Here is a 15,790-nt window from a genome sequence, read left to right as displayed (position 1 = left end):
AGCTATATTCTTAAAAATGTATCAATATAATGGTTAAAAAAAAAACACAATGTAGTCATCCAAACAGGGTGTCACAGTTTCCTTTACCTGCTCCTGCAACAGCATCCATCCTCATACCAGGCTGCTAAGAATCACACCACATATAGTACTACTGTATCACTCATCTGATCTTCTGTTTAAATGGATAAACAAAATGTAGTTTATTCATGCAATGGGATATTATTCAGCCATAAAAAGGAATGAAGCACTGACACACTATGGTAGGAATGAACCTTGAAAAGTATGTGAAGTGAAGGAAGCTCATCACAAAGGGCACAGAGTTTACAGCTTCATTTCTAAGAAGCGTTCTGAACAGGCAAACCCACAGAGAAAAGAAAGTGATAGGCAGGAGCCAGGGCCATGGGGAAGAGAGAAATTAGTGGGTATAGGATTTCCACTTGTGATAGTGATAGAGTTCTAGAACTACGTGGTGCTAGTTGCTTTGCAAGCTGGGTCTATACTGATGACACAGGAGCATTCCAGGGCACACTACAAGCTGGGGGTGTACTGATGATCACTCCAGGGCACACTGTGCAAGCTGGGGGTGTACTGATGATCACTCCAGGGCACACTGTGCAAGCTGGGGGTGTACTGATGATCACTCCAGGGCACATTGTGCAAGCTGGGGGTGTACTGATGAGCATTTCAAGGCACACTTTGGTAAAATGGCGAAAAGTATAAATATTACATGCTTTTATTTTTTTAGCACAATACAAAATCAGATTGAAAAATTTAAAAAAATTCTTTGGAGCTAAACATCTTAATGCCAAGGCTGAAATTCCTTACAAAAACAAAACAACTAAAAATACGGCAGTTTCCCATAGAATAGCAAATATTTACAGGTGTTTGCCTGTCAAAAGAAGGGTGATTTACAGTATGATTCAAGGGCAATGCACCAATGGGTCATCTAAAAGTGAATCTGAAGAATGCTCATGTCAATATGAGTTAATACCAGAGAGCTTACAATAGAACAAAAGAGAATTTGGGCTAAGATAACTAACAGGGGCTCTTCAGGGGTGGGAGAGAATTCAAGTTGTAAATAGATAAGGCAAAACTAATTTTCAAAAGCTGGCAGAATAGTAAGGCAGTGATGGAAAAAGAAGTGGAAAGAAGATTAAGATAGAGTGCCTGAAACAGAAGAACAAAATAAGAGAATTGGTAAGGACTGGGACAATTTGCAAGGCAGAGACAGAGGCACTGAAGGTATATTTAACCACTCATCTTAGATTTTTCAAGAACAAGATAAAGGGAATGTTGGTAGGTCTTAGGAGGAAAAGTTTGACAAAGAAGGGACTACAGAAAGCTGGTGCTTTTATCAAAAGATGTAAGACTGGATGGAAACAGAACACCCTGATCCAAAACGGAATAGTGTGGTCAAGATGCTAAGAAGGAGGAAAGCTCCCCAAAGTGCATGGCAACAGCACTCGTCACTCAAACATGACTCCCAGCAACCAAGAGACATGATTAATAATCATGCCAGGGCAATAGAACAGACCCAGGTGAACCAGAAATAGCCGGCCTACTTAGCCATCTTCAAAGTGTTTCTTAGAGAAGGCTTAAAATAGTGCTTCTCCACTCTATTAGAACAAATTCCACCTTCATAATGTGCATTTAGTCATGCCGGGGCCACCCTGAATTGTAGTTCACGGCTAATTGGCCATGTATATGGTTTCAAAAATTCATGTAAAGCCTTAATTAAAGCAAGGTGACACAGAAAGTAGACCATAATCCTCTGTATCACAGTATGTAATTGTTCTGCTGGAACAGGCTGGAGGATAATGAGGTGATCAGATGTTTGCAGAACCTGTAAAGTAGGCTTGGGTTTTAAAAATGAATGAGCAAAAAACATACCATCAAGCAGTACAGGAAAAGGAGTGAGGGGGATACAAGAATAAAGTTTTTTTTAGAATACAAAAAGCAGATATATAAGGCATAAACAGCCTTACAAGGGTCGGGCAGTGGTGGCACACCCCTTTAGTTCCAGCACTCAGAAGGCAAGGCAGGTAGATCTCTGTGAGTTCAAGCCCAGCTTGGTCTACAGAGAAAGTTCCAGGATAGCCAATGCTACACAGAGAAACCCTATTATGAAAAACAAACAAATTAAAAAGTCCTAAAAGACAACATAGCAAGAGAAGTTGAGGATGACTATATGGAGAAAAGAGAAAAAAGATCTCAAATGTGATGTCAAAAACAATTCTGTTTTATGCTGCAGAATCAAATAATAAAAGGTTAATGTAGAAATCTATGTTTTAAACTCCCACCATCCTTTGCAAGTGAGGGGCATGAAGAAAGGAAAAGTGACAAGTGCTACAGTTGTAACTCCAAACTAACTTCACTGTGCCACCTTTGAGACCACAAATTCGTCCCAGTACCCCCAACTTTTAAAGACAGGCGAAGAAACAGAAAACCTAAAGAGACATGAGTATCTCACGTGTCTCCTTAATTCAATACTACTTGGTTCCAGCTCTCCTCTGGTCTACATGCTATGTATGTAAGTAAGCCCATATAATACTTATATGTGCATGTATATATGGCTATATTTTACTTGGCAGAAAAGGTGCACAAAATAAATTCTGCAACAATTTTTAGGCTCTAACTTTGAAACTTCTCTCTACATACTGGTCATTCCTTAAATTACTTAGCTAGTTTTCACAACCTAAGAAATTCTGGGTGTTATTAAGGGCCACAGAACTGCAGGCTTAAATGTTTCTGGAGTATTGTTCTAGCAAGATTGCAAGGAAGAGGGGTAAGATCCTTCCCATGAAGTACACACTATATGCCTGGTACTTCCCCACTAAATGCCCACAAGCTTCCCTGGCCACTGGGAAGAGAAAAGGAGCCTTGTGAACACCATGCTCTCTTCCTAGGGAATGTGGGGGCTATTCCAACTTGGAGCCAGTGGCTTTAGTGCTAGAGAAATGGCTGGGGTTTGATTGACTGGCAAATCACACATAATAATTAAGAAAAGGGGAGTAGGCTTGAGTGAAACTAAAGGGTGGAAAATTGTTCCCTGTGGATGATTTTGCGAAATATGGTCTCTCTGTTCTATTCGAAACACTTGGCCTTTCTCTGAAAGCCTGGAGCTGGATGCTTGGGAGAACACCTAATTGGCTCCCAATGGAGACAGGCAACCTAGTCAGGGTTCTGTGAGAGCATTGAGCACCTTGAGAGAACTGGAAGGTGTCTATGGGCTGGAGACACCAACGAGAGCCAAATCACACGCACAGGGAGGGCCTTGCTGACAGTGACTCATCGAAGGATCAAAGCGAGAGGCGGATAGAATCTGGTGTGCATTTCTACAGGTATTTTAAATAGTGGTGTGGACACTGGAGTGAGGACAAGAGGAAGAGGGAGACCACTGGAAATGGTACCATGATGGTAACCAGGACCTGGATGGTAGCACTGGGAATGAAAGAGACAGAACTGTGTAGGAGGTGATATAGCAGGACCTGGTAACACCTGATATAAGGGTAGGAATTATTTGGGAATGACTGCGGTTGCCCAGATGCCACACTTTCTAAGGCAATATGGATTGCTACTTGTTGGTTTCAACAGTCTTCATGGTCCCATGGATATCTTAACTATAGATATTAAATAAATTTAAAATAAACATTAAAGTGTCTCGGCTGGGCTTTTCCCTATACAACTGTATATTCTACAATCTCTTCCCTGTTGCAGTCCACTTCTGCTGGAACACACACACATACATTGTTCTCAGTAGTGAACATATGCCTCTGTGGAGGTCAAAGGTCATCTGCAGAGCCTGACATTTCAAGGAAGCATCCTGTTTGGGGCTCCAAGAAATCAAAATAGTGAACAATTCTTCTTCAACACATTGGAACAAAATACACACCTCTTAGAAGAAAAAGTATTTTCTGACCGTTTATGGGTGGATAAGGAGTTCAAAGATTAGTTGCATGGAGTTCTGTACTGGAAGGGGGACTAGCTAAATAGTTCTTGCAAGCAATTTCCTTAAACAAAAAATTTAAGTCACTATTATCGTATGTGCATGGGTGTTTTTGCCTGCATGCAAACCTGAGTGTGCAGTGTCCTAGCAGGACAGAAGAGAATGTCAGACCCCCTCCCCAGAACTGGAGTTGCAGACAGTTGTGACCCTCCATGTGATTGCTGGAAATCAATCCCAAGTCTTCTGCAAGAGCAGCCAGTGCTCTTAACCACTGAACCATCTCTCCAGCTCCAGCAAGCAATTTCTTAATAATCATCTGCTGTAAAAGAAAATTATTTACTTCTTTTTGAGTCATCCTTTAGGGGGCCAAGACTCCATTTTAAGAGTCTTCTTTCTCTACAGCTTCCTATTGTGACATTCCAAACAACACAAAGCCAAGAGACAGGCATGCTCTTGCATACCCACATCATTCAGAGCTAATCTCACCACCTTCCCAGAAAGCTGTCAAAGAAGATGTCTATATCATCCAAGGCACCACCCTTTTTGGGTGGTGTAATCTTAGCCATTATATAGTCACCTCCTGTGCAGGTGTCAAGTTGGGGCCGTCCACTGGCAAAGACAGCACATGGGAAGGGTATTTTAAGCATATTATGTAGAGAAATGCATTGCATTAATCAGCAACTCATTTTGGGGTGGGGGATCTTAAAAGATGATGGTCTATCAAAGACTAATAAAACACTTGAAGAAAAGAAGGAAACTGTGACAGCTAATCTTGGTTGTCAATTCAATTGCATATTGAATCAACTAAAACTAAACTGCTGGGGAATCCCTGTGAGAGACTTTCTTAATTAAATTATTTGAAGCCTGAAGTCCACCCTCAATCTGGCAGCATCTTCTAGTGGCAGCCCAGATAAAAGGGCATGGGAGAAGGAAATCTTGCCTTTGCCTGCTTGTGCTTACTGCCATGGAAAAGTTCTGTCACTGCAGCATCCTTGGCTTCTTGGGGATTCCACTGCAGACCAGCAGCCCTTGGAATCCCTGCAGGGACTCCAGCACCAGGCTGAGACTGTTGGACGCAAGGCCTGAACAACTACTGAACTCTTGGCATTTCCTTTTCAGCACGAGATAGTTATTGCTGGACTACCTGATGGCATCCTGAAAGCCAATCTAATAAAATCTCTGTTTAATACTTCTACGCATTATTAAGAAAGTCAGTGTCTTGAAGGGAATTCTCTTGCTCCTTATGCCCCAGTGCAATGCTTGCATTTTCAACAAAATATAATGAATGAAAGAACACATAGGATTATGAGTAGCTTGGGAAAACCTAAATTCACGGAAGGCCAAGGTCAGAGATGGAGGAAGAGGTGGAGGAAGCCGTGGGGAGAATAAAGGAAGCACAGGGACTGAGGAGATGCCTCCCTGTCTAAGAGCAGCTTGCCAGCCCCCACGCCAAGTGGCCCAGTGCGACTCCAGCTCTGGGGAATCTGACGGGGTACTCCTCTCCCTTGTGAGCACCACACTCATGTTAAAAACAAAGCAGAGCTTTCTAAAAAATGGAAGTGTCGTGGCAAGATCAAAGTAGGGCTACCGCAGGGGTGGGGTGGGGATGAATGGCTATATTCTGGAAGGAAGAAAAAAGAACTGTCGAGGAAGATGAAATGAACCAGGAAAAGAAATCAAGGTAGAGAAGATTTAGAAGTCAGTCTTCAAGAAGAGAGTGAGAACAAATACTTTGTCACTGAATTCTTCCGTGTATCCAGTGAGACTTCTGACAAGACAGTCTCAAGGCATAACTATCACAGCAAACAGATCGCCGAGGCACAAAAAGCAACATCCTCATTGTACCACATCCATTCTGTTAACTTTGACAGAGGAGGGAAGGCTACAAATTTAAGAGCATTTCAAGATTCTGCCTGGATTAAAAAAAAAAAAAATAGGGCACATACCCCTAAAAAAAGAAATTCCACTGGGGAATCTGATAGATTAGAAAGTGTTTATAAAGGGTATAACTGAGAAATATATAAATAGACCTTTCAGAAGGGTGGGAAAGTTAGATGAAGGAAGAAAACATAGCAACAGACCTCTTACAGGAGCAATATAAGATTATTAAAACTCAGCCGTGTAAAATACACAATGTCATGAACCCAGTGCAATGTAAGGATAAGAGTGGTCTGACAGTTCCTTGAAAAGGGATGGTGGCTCAAAAAGAGGATCAGTTACTACAAACTTAAAATCACCCAAGAGGATGGTACCCCAGGAGCTGGACGAGCACTCACCAGCTCCCACTCCCTGAGCTTCCATGACAAAGGGTCGCTCCCTCTTCTGCCTAACATTCTATGTGGTTTTAGAATGGCCTCCTCTTCCTCTCTCATAGTCAGGAACTGTGAACCGCCTGATAGCAGTTTCATGGGTGTGCAGAGAGGAGAGCAGCAGCCTCAGTACTCCTAGGGGTCGGGGGAAGTTAGTTAGGGAGGGGATGGCCAGGAAACTGGGCTGGAAGAAGACAGCAAGCAGGATGCTCCAGGCACGCTGATACTTCCAAAAGCCCAAAAGGTGATTTTGTTTTTGAGATAGGATCTTGACAGGTAGTCCAGGCTAGCCTTGAACATACCCCTCCTCCCTTAGTGTCCCATGTGCTGGGACTTACAGGTATGCACCACTATGCCTGACTCTAGGCCGAACCTCTTCCATGAGAGTTGAATTCCTCCAAGAATAACTTGTGGGCAGCAGCAGGGGGACACCTGGGAGTGGCTGAACTTCGGATGTTCAGGCCCTGCACCAGATCTGTTGGATCAACATGGGCATGTGATAGGATTCCCCAGGGAGGCATGTATGTGTACATTTGCACTAACCCATCCTGTCACGATGGTGGGAGCAACTGCAAGTCTACATCTCTTCTGGGCTGCAATTTACCCAAAGCATACAACCTTGGGGGTAACCCACTATCAAAAGTGACTCTCTGGTTCCTCAAACTCAAAAGGCCCTCAAAGTGAAATCACCACTGCTCTTCATCATCTGTAGGGGACACTCACAGTGTTTATGTTGATTATACTCTCAAATGATAGCATTTTGAGTATACCGAGTTAAATAAAGTATTTTATTAAAATTTATCTCATCTGATTTTTAAAGTGTGGCTCTAGCAAACCTAAGATGACATATGTAGCTCATGCTCTGTCACTATTGGACAGTGATCCTAGAGAACAGACCTGTGGCCCTGTGCTAGGGAGGAAATGTCCTCAGGATAAGCTTCTTTGCTCTGCCCTAAACCTCAACAACCTAGATGTGCTCAGAGCCTGGCTGCTTCCCCCACAAGGCTCGGGGCAACTGTGTGGTCCTGTCCTAGGGCACCTGGGCAACTGTGTGGTCCTGTCCTAGGGCACCTGGGCAACTGTGTGGTCCTGTCCTAGGGCATCTGGGCAACTGTGTGGTCCTGTCCTAGGGCATCTGGGCAACTGTGTGGTCCTGTCCTAGGGCACCTGGGCAACTGTGTGGCTCATAGTTATAAATCAGTAGAGGTGAGCTGGAGAGGTGGATCAGCGGTTAAGAACACTGCCTACTCTTCCAAAGGTTCTGAGTTCAATTCCCAGCAACCACATGGTGGCTCACAACCACCTGTAATGAGATGAGATCTGGTGCCCTCTTCTGGCATGCAGGCATACATGCAGGCAGAACACTATATACATAATAAATAAATAAATCTAAAAAAAAAAAAAAAAAAAAAAAAAGACTCAAGCTGCATCTAAAAGAAATCAGTAGTGCTAAAACTCAACCAAGGCATTTAATTTTCTGCTCGCTGCACAACACTGTCTCCTGAACAGCCACTAATGGCCAAAGGCTTCTACTTGTCAGTCAGACTTTTGATTCCAGGACCTTTGCCCTGTCCAGGGAAGAGCAGAAGTGGGAAGCACTGCACAGAGCTGCAGGGGAGGACAGTGGGCTGCTGGAGTCACTTTGTGCATGTCATAGTAGCCTGGGAGGGTTTAAAACTTTTCCATAGATGGGTCTTGAGGTACACACTGGGGGACCCTAAACAGGCTCCTGATGTGGGAGTGGGCTGCACACAGAGAGGCTGCAGCTACAAGACCATTCTCCCTTCAGAGGTAAAAGCATACAGCTTAAATGCCTGGACCCATCTACCCCAGTTAAAACCAGTCAAAGAGGAGGCACAGTCCAGACCATGAGCCATGCCTTGCTCTACTAAAACTCTCCCGCCTCCTCACCTCTAGCCTCCTATCATGACCTGAAACATGGTCTCACTGGACTGAGCCATCAGAATCAACTTCCTGAACCACGAAGGTTCATAAATTATCTCAGCTTTATGTAGACCAGCCTAGCTTTGAACTCGAGAGTTCTGTGTCTGTGTCTGCCTCCAGAGTGCCAAGATTAAAGGCATGGGCCACCACAACTGATTATGCTGGTTCTATATAATTTCTGTGCATTCCTAGTGTACTCCAGTCTTCCTTAATATGGATCACAGAAAATACAGGCTTAACCCAGGCTGCAAAGTTTGGAATTCACATCCGTTTTCTGCAGAAGCCAAGGTCCAAGGGTTTCAAGTCACACATTAGATTGGCACAAGTTGGGATCGGAACTTTGGACTGTGACTCATAACTCAGCACTTCTCCATGCTCAGCTCCAAACAGGAAACCAGAAAAGAGAATAGGGTAATTTTTGTTCAAGGGCCTTGTTTCCAAGTTTAGGCTTTGTGATCAGTTAGTATAGAGGATAGCGCATGGTTTTGATAGGTTTATCCCGGGACTCTGACCAGGAGTTACTTCCTGTCTGGAATGCCCCTGCCACAGGCTGTTGGAGGTCATTAAAATGACCAAGTCAGTTAGTTAGAGAATTTAAGGAAAGCATCCAAACTATGCACACTCCACTCTGTAGAACTTATGTACCCTGCAACTGTGTGGGAAACAGGGAAGAGAGGTCAAGGAGTAGCCACTGGCCCTGGTGCACCTCATCCATTCTAGAACCTTCCAAGACTACCTTCCCCCATTTATATTGCTCACACACAGTCTCTCCTGCAAGAGAATAGTCTCCTTAAGAGAAAAGTCTTCTGAAGACAGGAAGAGAAAATTTGTCTGCATGGTTTATCAGCTCCCTGAAAAAGGTCCAGGGAAACGTGTCTTACATCTGAGGGGCTGGCAGACCTCTTTGTCCTTCTAGACAACAGACCTTGAGTATCTGCCAATAGGCTGAAGTGGAATGTTCAACAGCTTCAGCCTGCCAGGAAGACACCAGTGACAAAACCCCCAGCATTATTTATATATAGTCAAATGTTTCTCCCAAATACTTTCAAGTTAGTTGAAATTATTTTGACCACAGAAGTGGGGGGGGGGCAAGTGATTACTGTTACTTAATAGATAGCATCTTTTTCTGAGTTACATATATTTCCACAGTGAGCACTATTACCCCATGGTGATGCTAATGATGGTAGATTCTTTCCACTCACTCCCCAAACATTTGGTATGGACCTGTAGAAATAATACAGATGCTGGAGAAATAGTAATAGAGAAGACAATGACCCAGTGTCTCAGAACTGTGCCATGGGTGCTTAGAGGGTCACAAACCTAAAGAAAAACTGTGAGGGAGTTAATAGGAAGAAGGGTTGGGAGCTGGGGGTGGGGTGGTTACGAAGGGGTTTCTCTAAGTTGGGGACTTGAGTGCATTCTGGGTGAAAGACTAGGGTAGAAGCTCTTGTTTGGACAAGTAACAAGGTGAAATACCCAAGTCTTGTGAAGGAAGATCATGTGAGGTGATGGGTGAGGAGAGGAGATGAGTCTGTGCCAGGTCAGCCCCCCCCCCCTTTGTAAAGTCACCATTAAGAACCTGGTTTTGGTCTGTTTTTAGTCTTGTGATGTAAGTCATGGCAAGGCTGCAGCGTGAGCCGGACATGAGCCCAAGCCCCAAGCTGTGTGTGGCTTCTCCTCTAAGCCCTTCTATCTGTGAGGTGAAGCCGCAGACCCTGGGATTGGCAGCTGAGCTCCACCGCAGAGCTGCCCCGGGGACTCACCCTCCACGCTCAGCTCCACTGTCACCTGGCGGGCACCGCTGCCATTGCTGGCTTCACAGGTGTACTTTCCGCTGTCCTCCTCACGGACAGTGTGAATTTCAAGGCTGAAAGACCCCCTCACTCCACAGTCCAGCAGGAAGCGGCCCCCGTTGGTGATGGTTTGACCATTTCTGTGCCATGTCACCTGGGGCTCTGGGTAACCCCGGACCTAAAAGAAAAAGAAACTGTAAGGGCTTCTGTTTCACACACCCTCACTATGTGTCCTAGAGTTCAGAGGTCAGGGTTCTTATGCAGTATACACTGGGTTGCAAGAGCAGTACAAAAGAAGAAGAAAAGGAAGGGAGGAAGGGAGGGAGGGAGGAAGAGAGGAAAGAAGGGAGGAAGGGAGGAAAGGAGGGAGGGAGGGAGGGAGGGAGGGAGGGAGGGAGGGAGGAAGGAAGGAAGGAAGGAAGGAAGAGCTCAATAATTTGAGCATTGTGACACATACTTGTAATTGCAGCAACTGGGATGTAGATACAGGAAGATTGGGAGTTCAAGGTGACTCCCAGCCACACAGGAAATTCAACTGTGGGCTATATGAATCTCCCTCTATAAAAAACAAATAAACAAACAACCTCCCCCTCCACCAAAACCCTCAATAAAATATATTGATTACATGCTGGTAAAGTCAGATATTTTATATTTTGGCAATAGATCATTAAAATGCATTACGATAAATTCTAATCTATTTCTCTGTACAGTTTTCCTGTAGCCACTGGGAAAGATATGCCCCTGCATGCATCCCTTGGTATTGGACAGCTGTGCACCAGCACTCTGCCTCTACCAATGGTCAGGGCTGTCTGTGAGTGCTAAATGTTCCGTACTTTTCCAAATACTTGTCTCATCCAAGCCTCAGAGCCCCTTATTCAGATAGGGCAGCTCTCAAAACAGGGAGCAATGAAGAGAGAAACTCCAATCTAAGAATTATCTTTGAGGGGTTAGAAAGATGGCTCAGCAGTTAAAAGCATGTGTTGCTCTTGTAGAGGACACAAATTTGTTCCCAGAGATCTGAGGAAGTCTCTCCCATGTCAGAGAGCTCACAACCACCTGTAACTCCAGGTTCAGGACATCCGAGGCCCTCTTCAGGCACCTGCACATACACGGATCACACACACACACACACACACACACACACACACACAGAGAGAGAGAGAGAGAGAGAGAGAGAGAGACAGAGAGAGAGACAGAGAGAGAGACAGAGAAAGAGAACAGGCACACAGTGAGACAGGGACTCAACAGATTTTTTTTTTTTTTTTTTTAAATTCTGTTTGAGTTCCAGATAAGAAAATTCTGTGTGCCCCTGAACACCTGATCCCTTGGGACTTATCTTTAGTGGAGCAGTGCTTAACCCAGTTCACCCATGCTCAGCAGGGACCCGGAACTGGGCAACTCTGCACAAACACAGCGTGGAAGCCTCCTGGGAAGAAAGTCATTTTGTTACAAAATATTGCGGGACAGTTTTTATCCATGCAGATATTCCAAGGCAGGAAATAATGGCTTCAGGTAAAATGGAACTAAAACTTGCATTATGACCCCTCCCACTCACCCACTCTCCATAGCTACCCGCTTCCTTACATGGTAGGTAGTGATGATATATGGGCATGAGGGGTAACATCTGCTCCAACTCCTAGTCACCCACATACGGTCCCTCTCCTAAGCACGATAAAAGCGGGGAGGCACAGTTTCAGCATCAAGAGTTGTCTTTTTCTTTTTGTGATGCTAGGGTTCCGGCCTAGCCTCGCAGCTCTTGGCCAAGTCTCTGAGCTCTTCTGTCCCCTCCATCTTCAGACCCAAGTCTGAGTATCTTGGATAGGAAGTTTTGTTCCTAAGAAAGGAAACCTTGACTCCCAGTTAAAGAGCCCAAAGCCAACAACTCTTCTTTGATTAATTCATATAACTATCCCTTCAGTGGCAATTTATAAATCTTACATGACCTGCCCCTCCAGCCTGGCTGATGTAGAGTCAGGCTTCAGTGGTAAACAAAATAAACCCAAATCAGCATTATTTATCTTATTTGTAACTGCCAAAAACAAACAAACAAAAAGCTCCTTCTTATAAAAATCTAAATCATACTAGTGACAGAGATAGATTACCCACGAGGAAATGCTTTAGTTCTTAAGTTGTCTCTTTCAACTGATGCCTGAGGCTGTCGTGGTCTCACCACAGCAATTATTTCCCACCTTACACTGACAGGGTGAAGGGGACCACATCTCATCACTGTTATTCAAGCCAGTGTGGCAAACAGTGTGTGTCCCTGGGTGAGTATTGTTATACCCTCCCTTTCCTTTTAGTGACCTGTCTACCTGTGCTATATCTACAAATGTCACATACTTAGTCTGTCAAACAGAAGAAAATATAAATGTGCTCCTTTCATTCATGTGTCTCTAATGGATTATTGTCACTCGTTCATTTGCTGAAATAAAAGAGCTACACAAATAACCACTATGTGTGTTTGAAGATGGACCACATTGTGATCCCATATAAAATCTTGTCATCATCGTATGGTCTTAATCTTGTCACAAATACTCATACAAAACAACAACAATAACAAAACACATGGACACACACAGAGAGACACGGGACACACACACACACACACAAACCCCCACTCATTAAGAAGCAAGCATCCTATTAAAACAGAGGTTCTGGGGAGAGTGGTCACACATGGATTTCAAACCATGCTTATCTTCGCCTGAAGTTGCTAGGTAGCCCACCCTCCTGAAGATGATCCCAGGCTGCCTGTCAGCTTCAGAGCCAAGGGGCTCAGCTCTGTAACCAGGAGGAGATAAATTATTAACAACACCCAAGGCGCCCAGGCATTCCAGCACTGTGCATGCTGGCCCCCTGCAGCAGGCCACTGGGGGCATCAATGATTAACTGGGAACACAGAGAGCATTCCAGACCTCAGGGATGTGGTCCCTGTTCTTTTTCTCTTTTCTCCTCATTGTCTTGTTCCAAAGTTACTTTTGAAATGCCTTATTAGAATAATTATTCAGATTCCTCAATATGCTGAAACTGGCATTGTTTCATAAGAAAGTCAAAGTGTGCAAACAAGGCGTCCACAGCTCCTGGATCTAGGGCAAAGGCGGGGCCTTTGTGACCTTGCTCAGTCCCAAGGTCTGAGTGATCTGCAATGTGAATATGGGCCCTGCCACTGTGAAAGAAGGTCACCAAGCACTCCCTAACATCAGTAAAAGTTGTTCAGTTTAAGGATGTTCCTTTACCACCGCCTGTCCTATGCTGGGGTCCAAGTAGGGAAGATGGGATGTCTGGGTTCACATTCTTGGGATGCATAAATGGCTTCCTATTAAGGAGCTACTGTTGGGATTTTTATGGGTAGGATCTTCCAGAGGATGGAGATATCTAGTTCTCAGAGAACCTCAGTTGACTCAAAGCACTAAGAGGGAGGAATCTCAGGTCAGGCTGCTGTTGTAGAATGCTACCCTCTGAGCCTCACAGCCAATATGTTCATTGGAACAGCTGCAAGAAGTTGCAAGGGAACCCTGAGGTCTGGCTTAGTCATTGTTGCTGTTCCCTCATAGAAAGAGGGAGTGGAGAGGGCCGCTGGACCGCCATAGCTGCCCCTTACTGGATCTCCAAGCAATCTGTACATAGTTCTACACTAACTGCACATGGTCTCTTGCTCTTGACTGTACATAGACTACACAGCTTTGGGGTAGTCTTCATCCATGCTGGGGTGGGGCTTTCTGATGGTGGAGGTGCTTTAGGGTCACCCATCCTCCTGTAGTAACCCCTCACCCATGCTCTGTAAGGAAGCCATTAGTTCCCCAAGATGGGCTTTTGTGAAATCCTACTTTGGCTTGTTATTGGTGTCCTAAATGGAAAGGGGCAGCAGACACTGGTTTATGTCTCCTCAGGGAAAGCGCTCCCTCATCAGCTACCCTGTGATGGAGACCTTGACAGCAGCCATGATGCCAAGTATAATACTAGAGAGGGTGGAGGAGTGGGTTTTCCTCCACCTCACATGGAGGATGAAGTGGTGCATTTAGGACCACAGTTCTGGTCTCCAGTTTCAGAAGTCACCTCACTGTAAATTCCTCATTGAAGGGAAACAAGTTTTGGATAACCCAAAATGGGTTCTCTATCAGAACCCTCCCCATCTTGTAAGAGGTAGAAGCACTGTCTGCTTCTCAGTTTTAAAACAATCCAAAGGGTTTGCAAAAGATATGGCCATGCCAGAGGGGAGTCATGGGTTGTCCCCTTGTATTCAGAGTAGGATTAGGGTCATGTGATCTCATGACATTCCAGGAGAGTTAGGGTGGAAAAGAGAGGGCAGTGTGACAGCCAGGCCTCAGTGCCGGGGTCTGGCCAGACTTCTTGATCTCTCGGGGCTGTAATTCTTTCCTATCATGGAAGAGAAAATTACTCTTTGGGTATCCAGGGCTCCCTCTGTCTCTAAAGCGTGGTTTAAGTGGTGACTGGCCTTTCCTCTCACTTCCATTTTCCTCTGAGCCAACCCACAGCCTTGCTGCCCTCTAATGCCTCATATGGGAAAGCAAGTGACTGCAGGACGACTGCTCATGAATGCAAAGAGGCTTGCCCTCACTTTTTACCATAATGAGTTTCTGGAACCGGCCCCAAGGAGGGTCATCCTGAGGAGAATCATATTTTTGCCACAGTAACCACATTTAATTGGAGGTTGTGTCCTTGAACAGAAGCCCAGTATCAAATAAATCAGGGGCATAACCAACAACTGTCATAAAAATAAAGATATAGCAGTCATAATCCCTATAATAATTTTAAATAGTAAGACTGTGCTCCCATAAAATGTCCTCAAAATCTGTTATGGCCTCAAAAGGCCTTTAAAGAAAATGGGGCTCCCAAGAGTATGGCTGGTTTGGGGACAAAACAGTGATGCCGCTGGACAGCATTACCCTGACCTGTGCCACCGTTCAGACATAGCACAAACTAGGAATTCACTCAGCGACTAAAGGTGGCCATTCTCTAGAACATCAGGCTTTCTTCTAAGTGTCTAGGGCTCTCAACCCATCCACCCCTCTTTGCCTAGGGCAGAACTTCCCAGCCTGAACCCAGAGCAGTGGCAGTATTGCTGACTGTACAGACTGGCTCTCACTCTAAGTCACACAGCTGCCTTCTCTGAACAGAGTAAAAAGGGGATGATTTTGCAAAGCTAATGAGCCTCCGTGGGTCTTCTGATCTCTGCAGGGCCTGGCCCTGTGCAACACTACAAGTCCATACAGCTGCAGGGCACAGCTGCAGCAGTCTGACTGTCTGCCAGGACTAGGCAGGACGAAAGAACCAAGGCTTTGCCCACATCTGGGATGGAGGAAGACCAAAAGGAGAGCAGCCAGGATTGGACACTGGCCCAAGAGAAAGAGAATGCCTGGCAGGATGCTGGAGACCAAGACGATGCACATATAAAGAAAAAAACAAACAAAAACAAGCAGGAAGCCAGACTCACTGGGGGTATCAGTAGGCAGTGATGGATGCTGGGGATGGCTGAGGCCTGAGGATGAGTACACAAAGAGCCTTTCTCACGGGAATTTTCCCCAGGCAGACAGAACCTGTTTCCCAATGTGGCTGCTGCCTGTGGCTCTGTGCTTCAAACTCCTCATTCTCTTATAAGGCATCACTATCTCCACCAGCAGCGCTCTTTTCCTTTTTAATTTTTTAAAAGTAAGTTCTCACTTAACTGCCAAGATGGTCCTTGAGCAGACCTTGAACTTGTGATCTTCTGGCCCCTGCCTCCCAGGTAACTAAGATTACATGTCTGTGCCACCAGGTTTAACTACCTGCATTTATAATAC

At 45.0% G+C, this 15,790-nt stretch overlaps 1 protein-coding gene across 1 annotated transcript in view; it reads right to left on the bottom strand.

The window, feature by feature from the left end:
• The window catches only part of Mylk (myosin light chain kinase), a 243,736-nt gene that overhangs the window by 121,145 nt on the left and 106,801 nt on the right, over window positions 1-15,790 (bottom strand). The window contains exon 3 of the mRNA XM_051191396.1: window positions 9,963-10,170. Within this exon, the coding sequence (XP_051047353.1) occupies window positions 9,963-10,170 (208 nt within the window). The remainder of the gene's footprint in view (window positions 1-9,962; window positions 10,171-15,790) is intronic.

Source organism: Phodopus roborovskii, unplaced genomic scaffold (genome assembly GCF_943737965.1).
Source record: "Phodopus roborovskii unplaced genomic scaffold, PHOROB, whole genome shotgun sequence".
Taxonomy (NCBI): domain Eukaryota; kingdom Metazoa; phylum Chordata; class Mammalia; order Rodentia; family Cricetidae; genus Phodopus; species Phodopus roborovskii.
The sequence above is the reverse complement of the archived record's forward strand: the minus strand, read 5'-3'. Positions and strand labels throughout refer to the sequence as shown.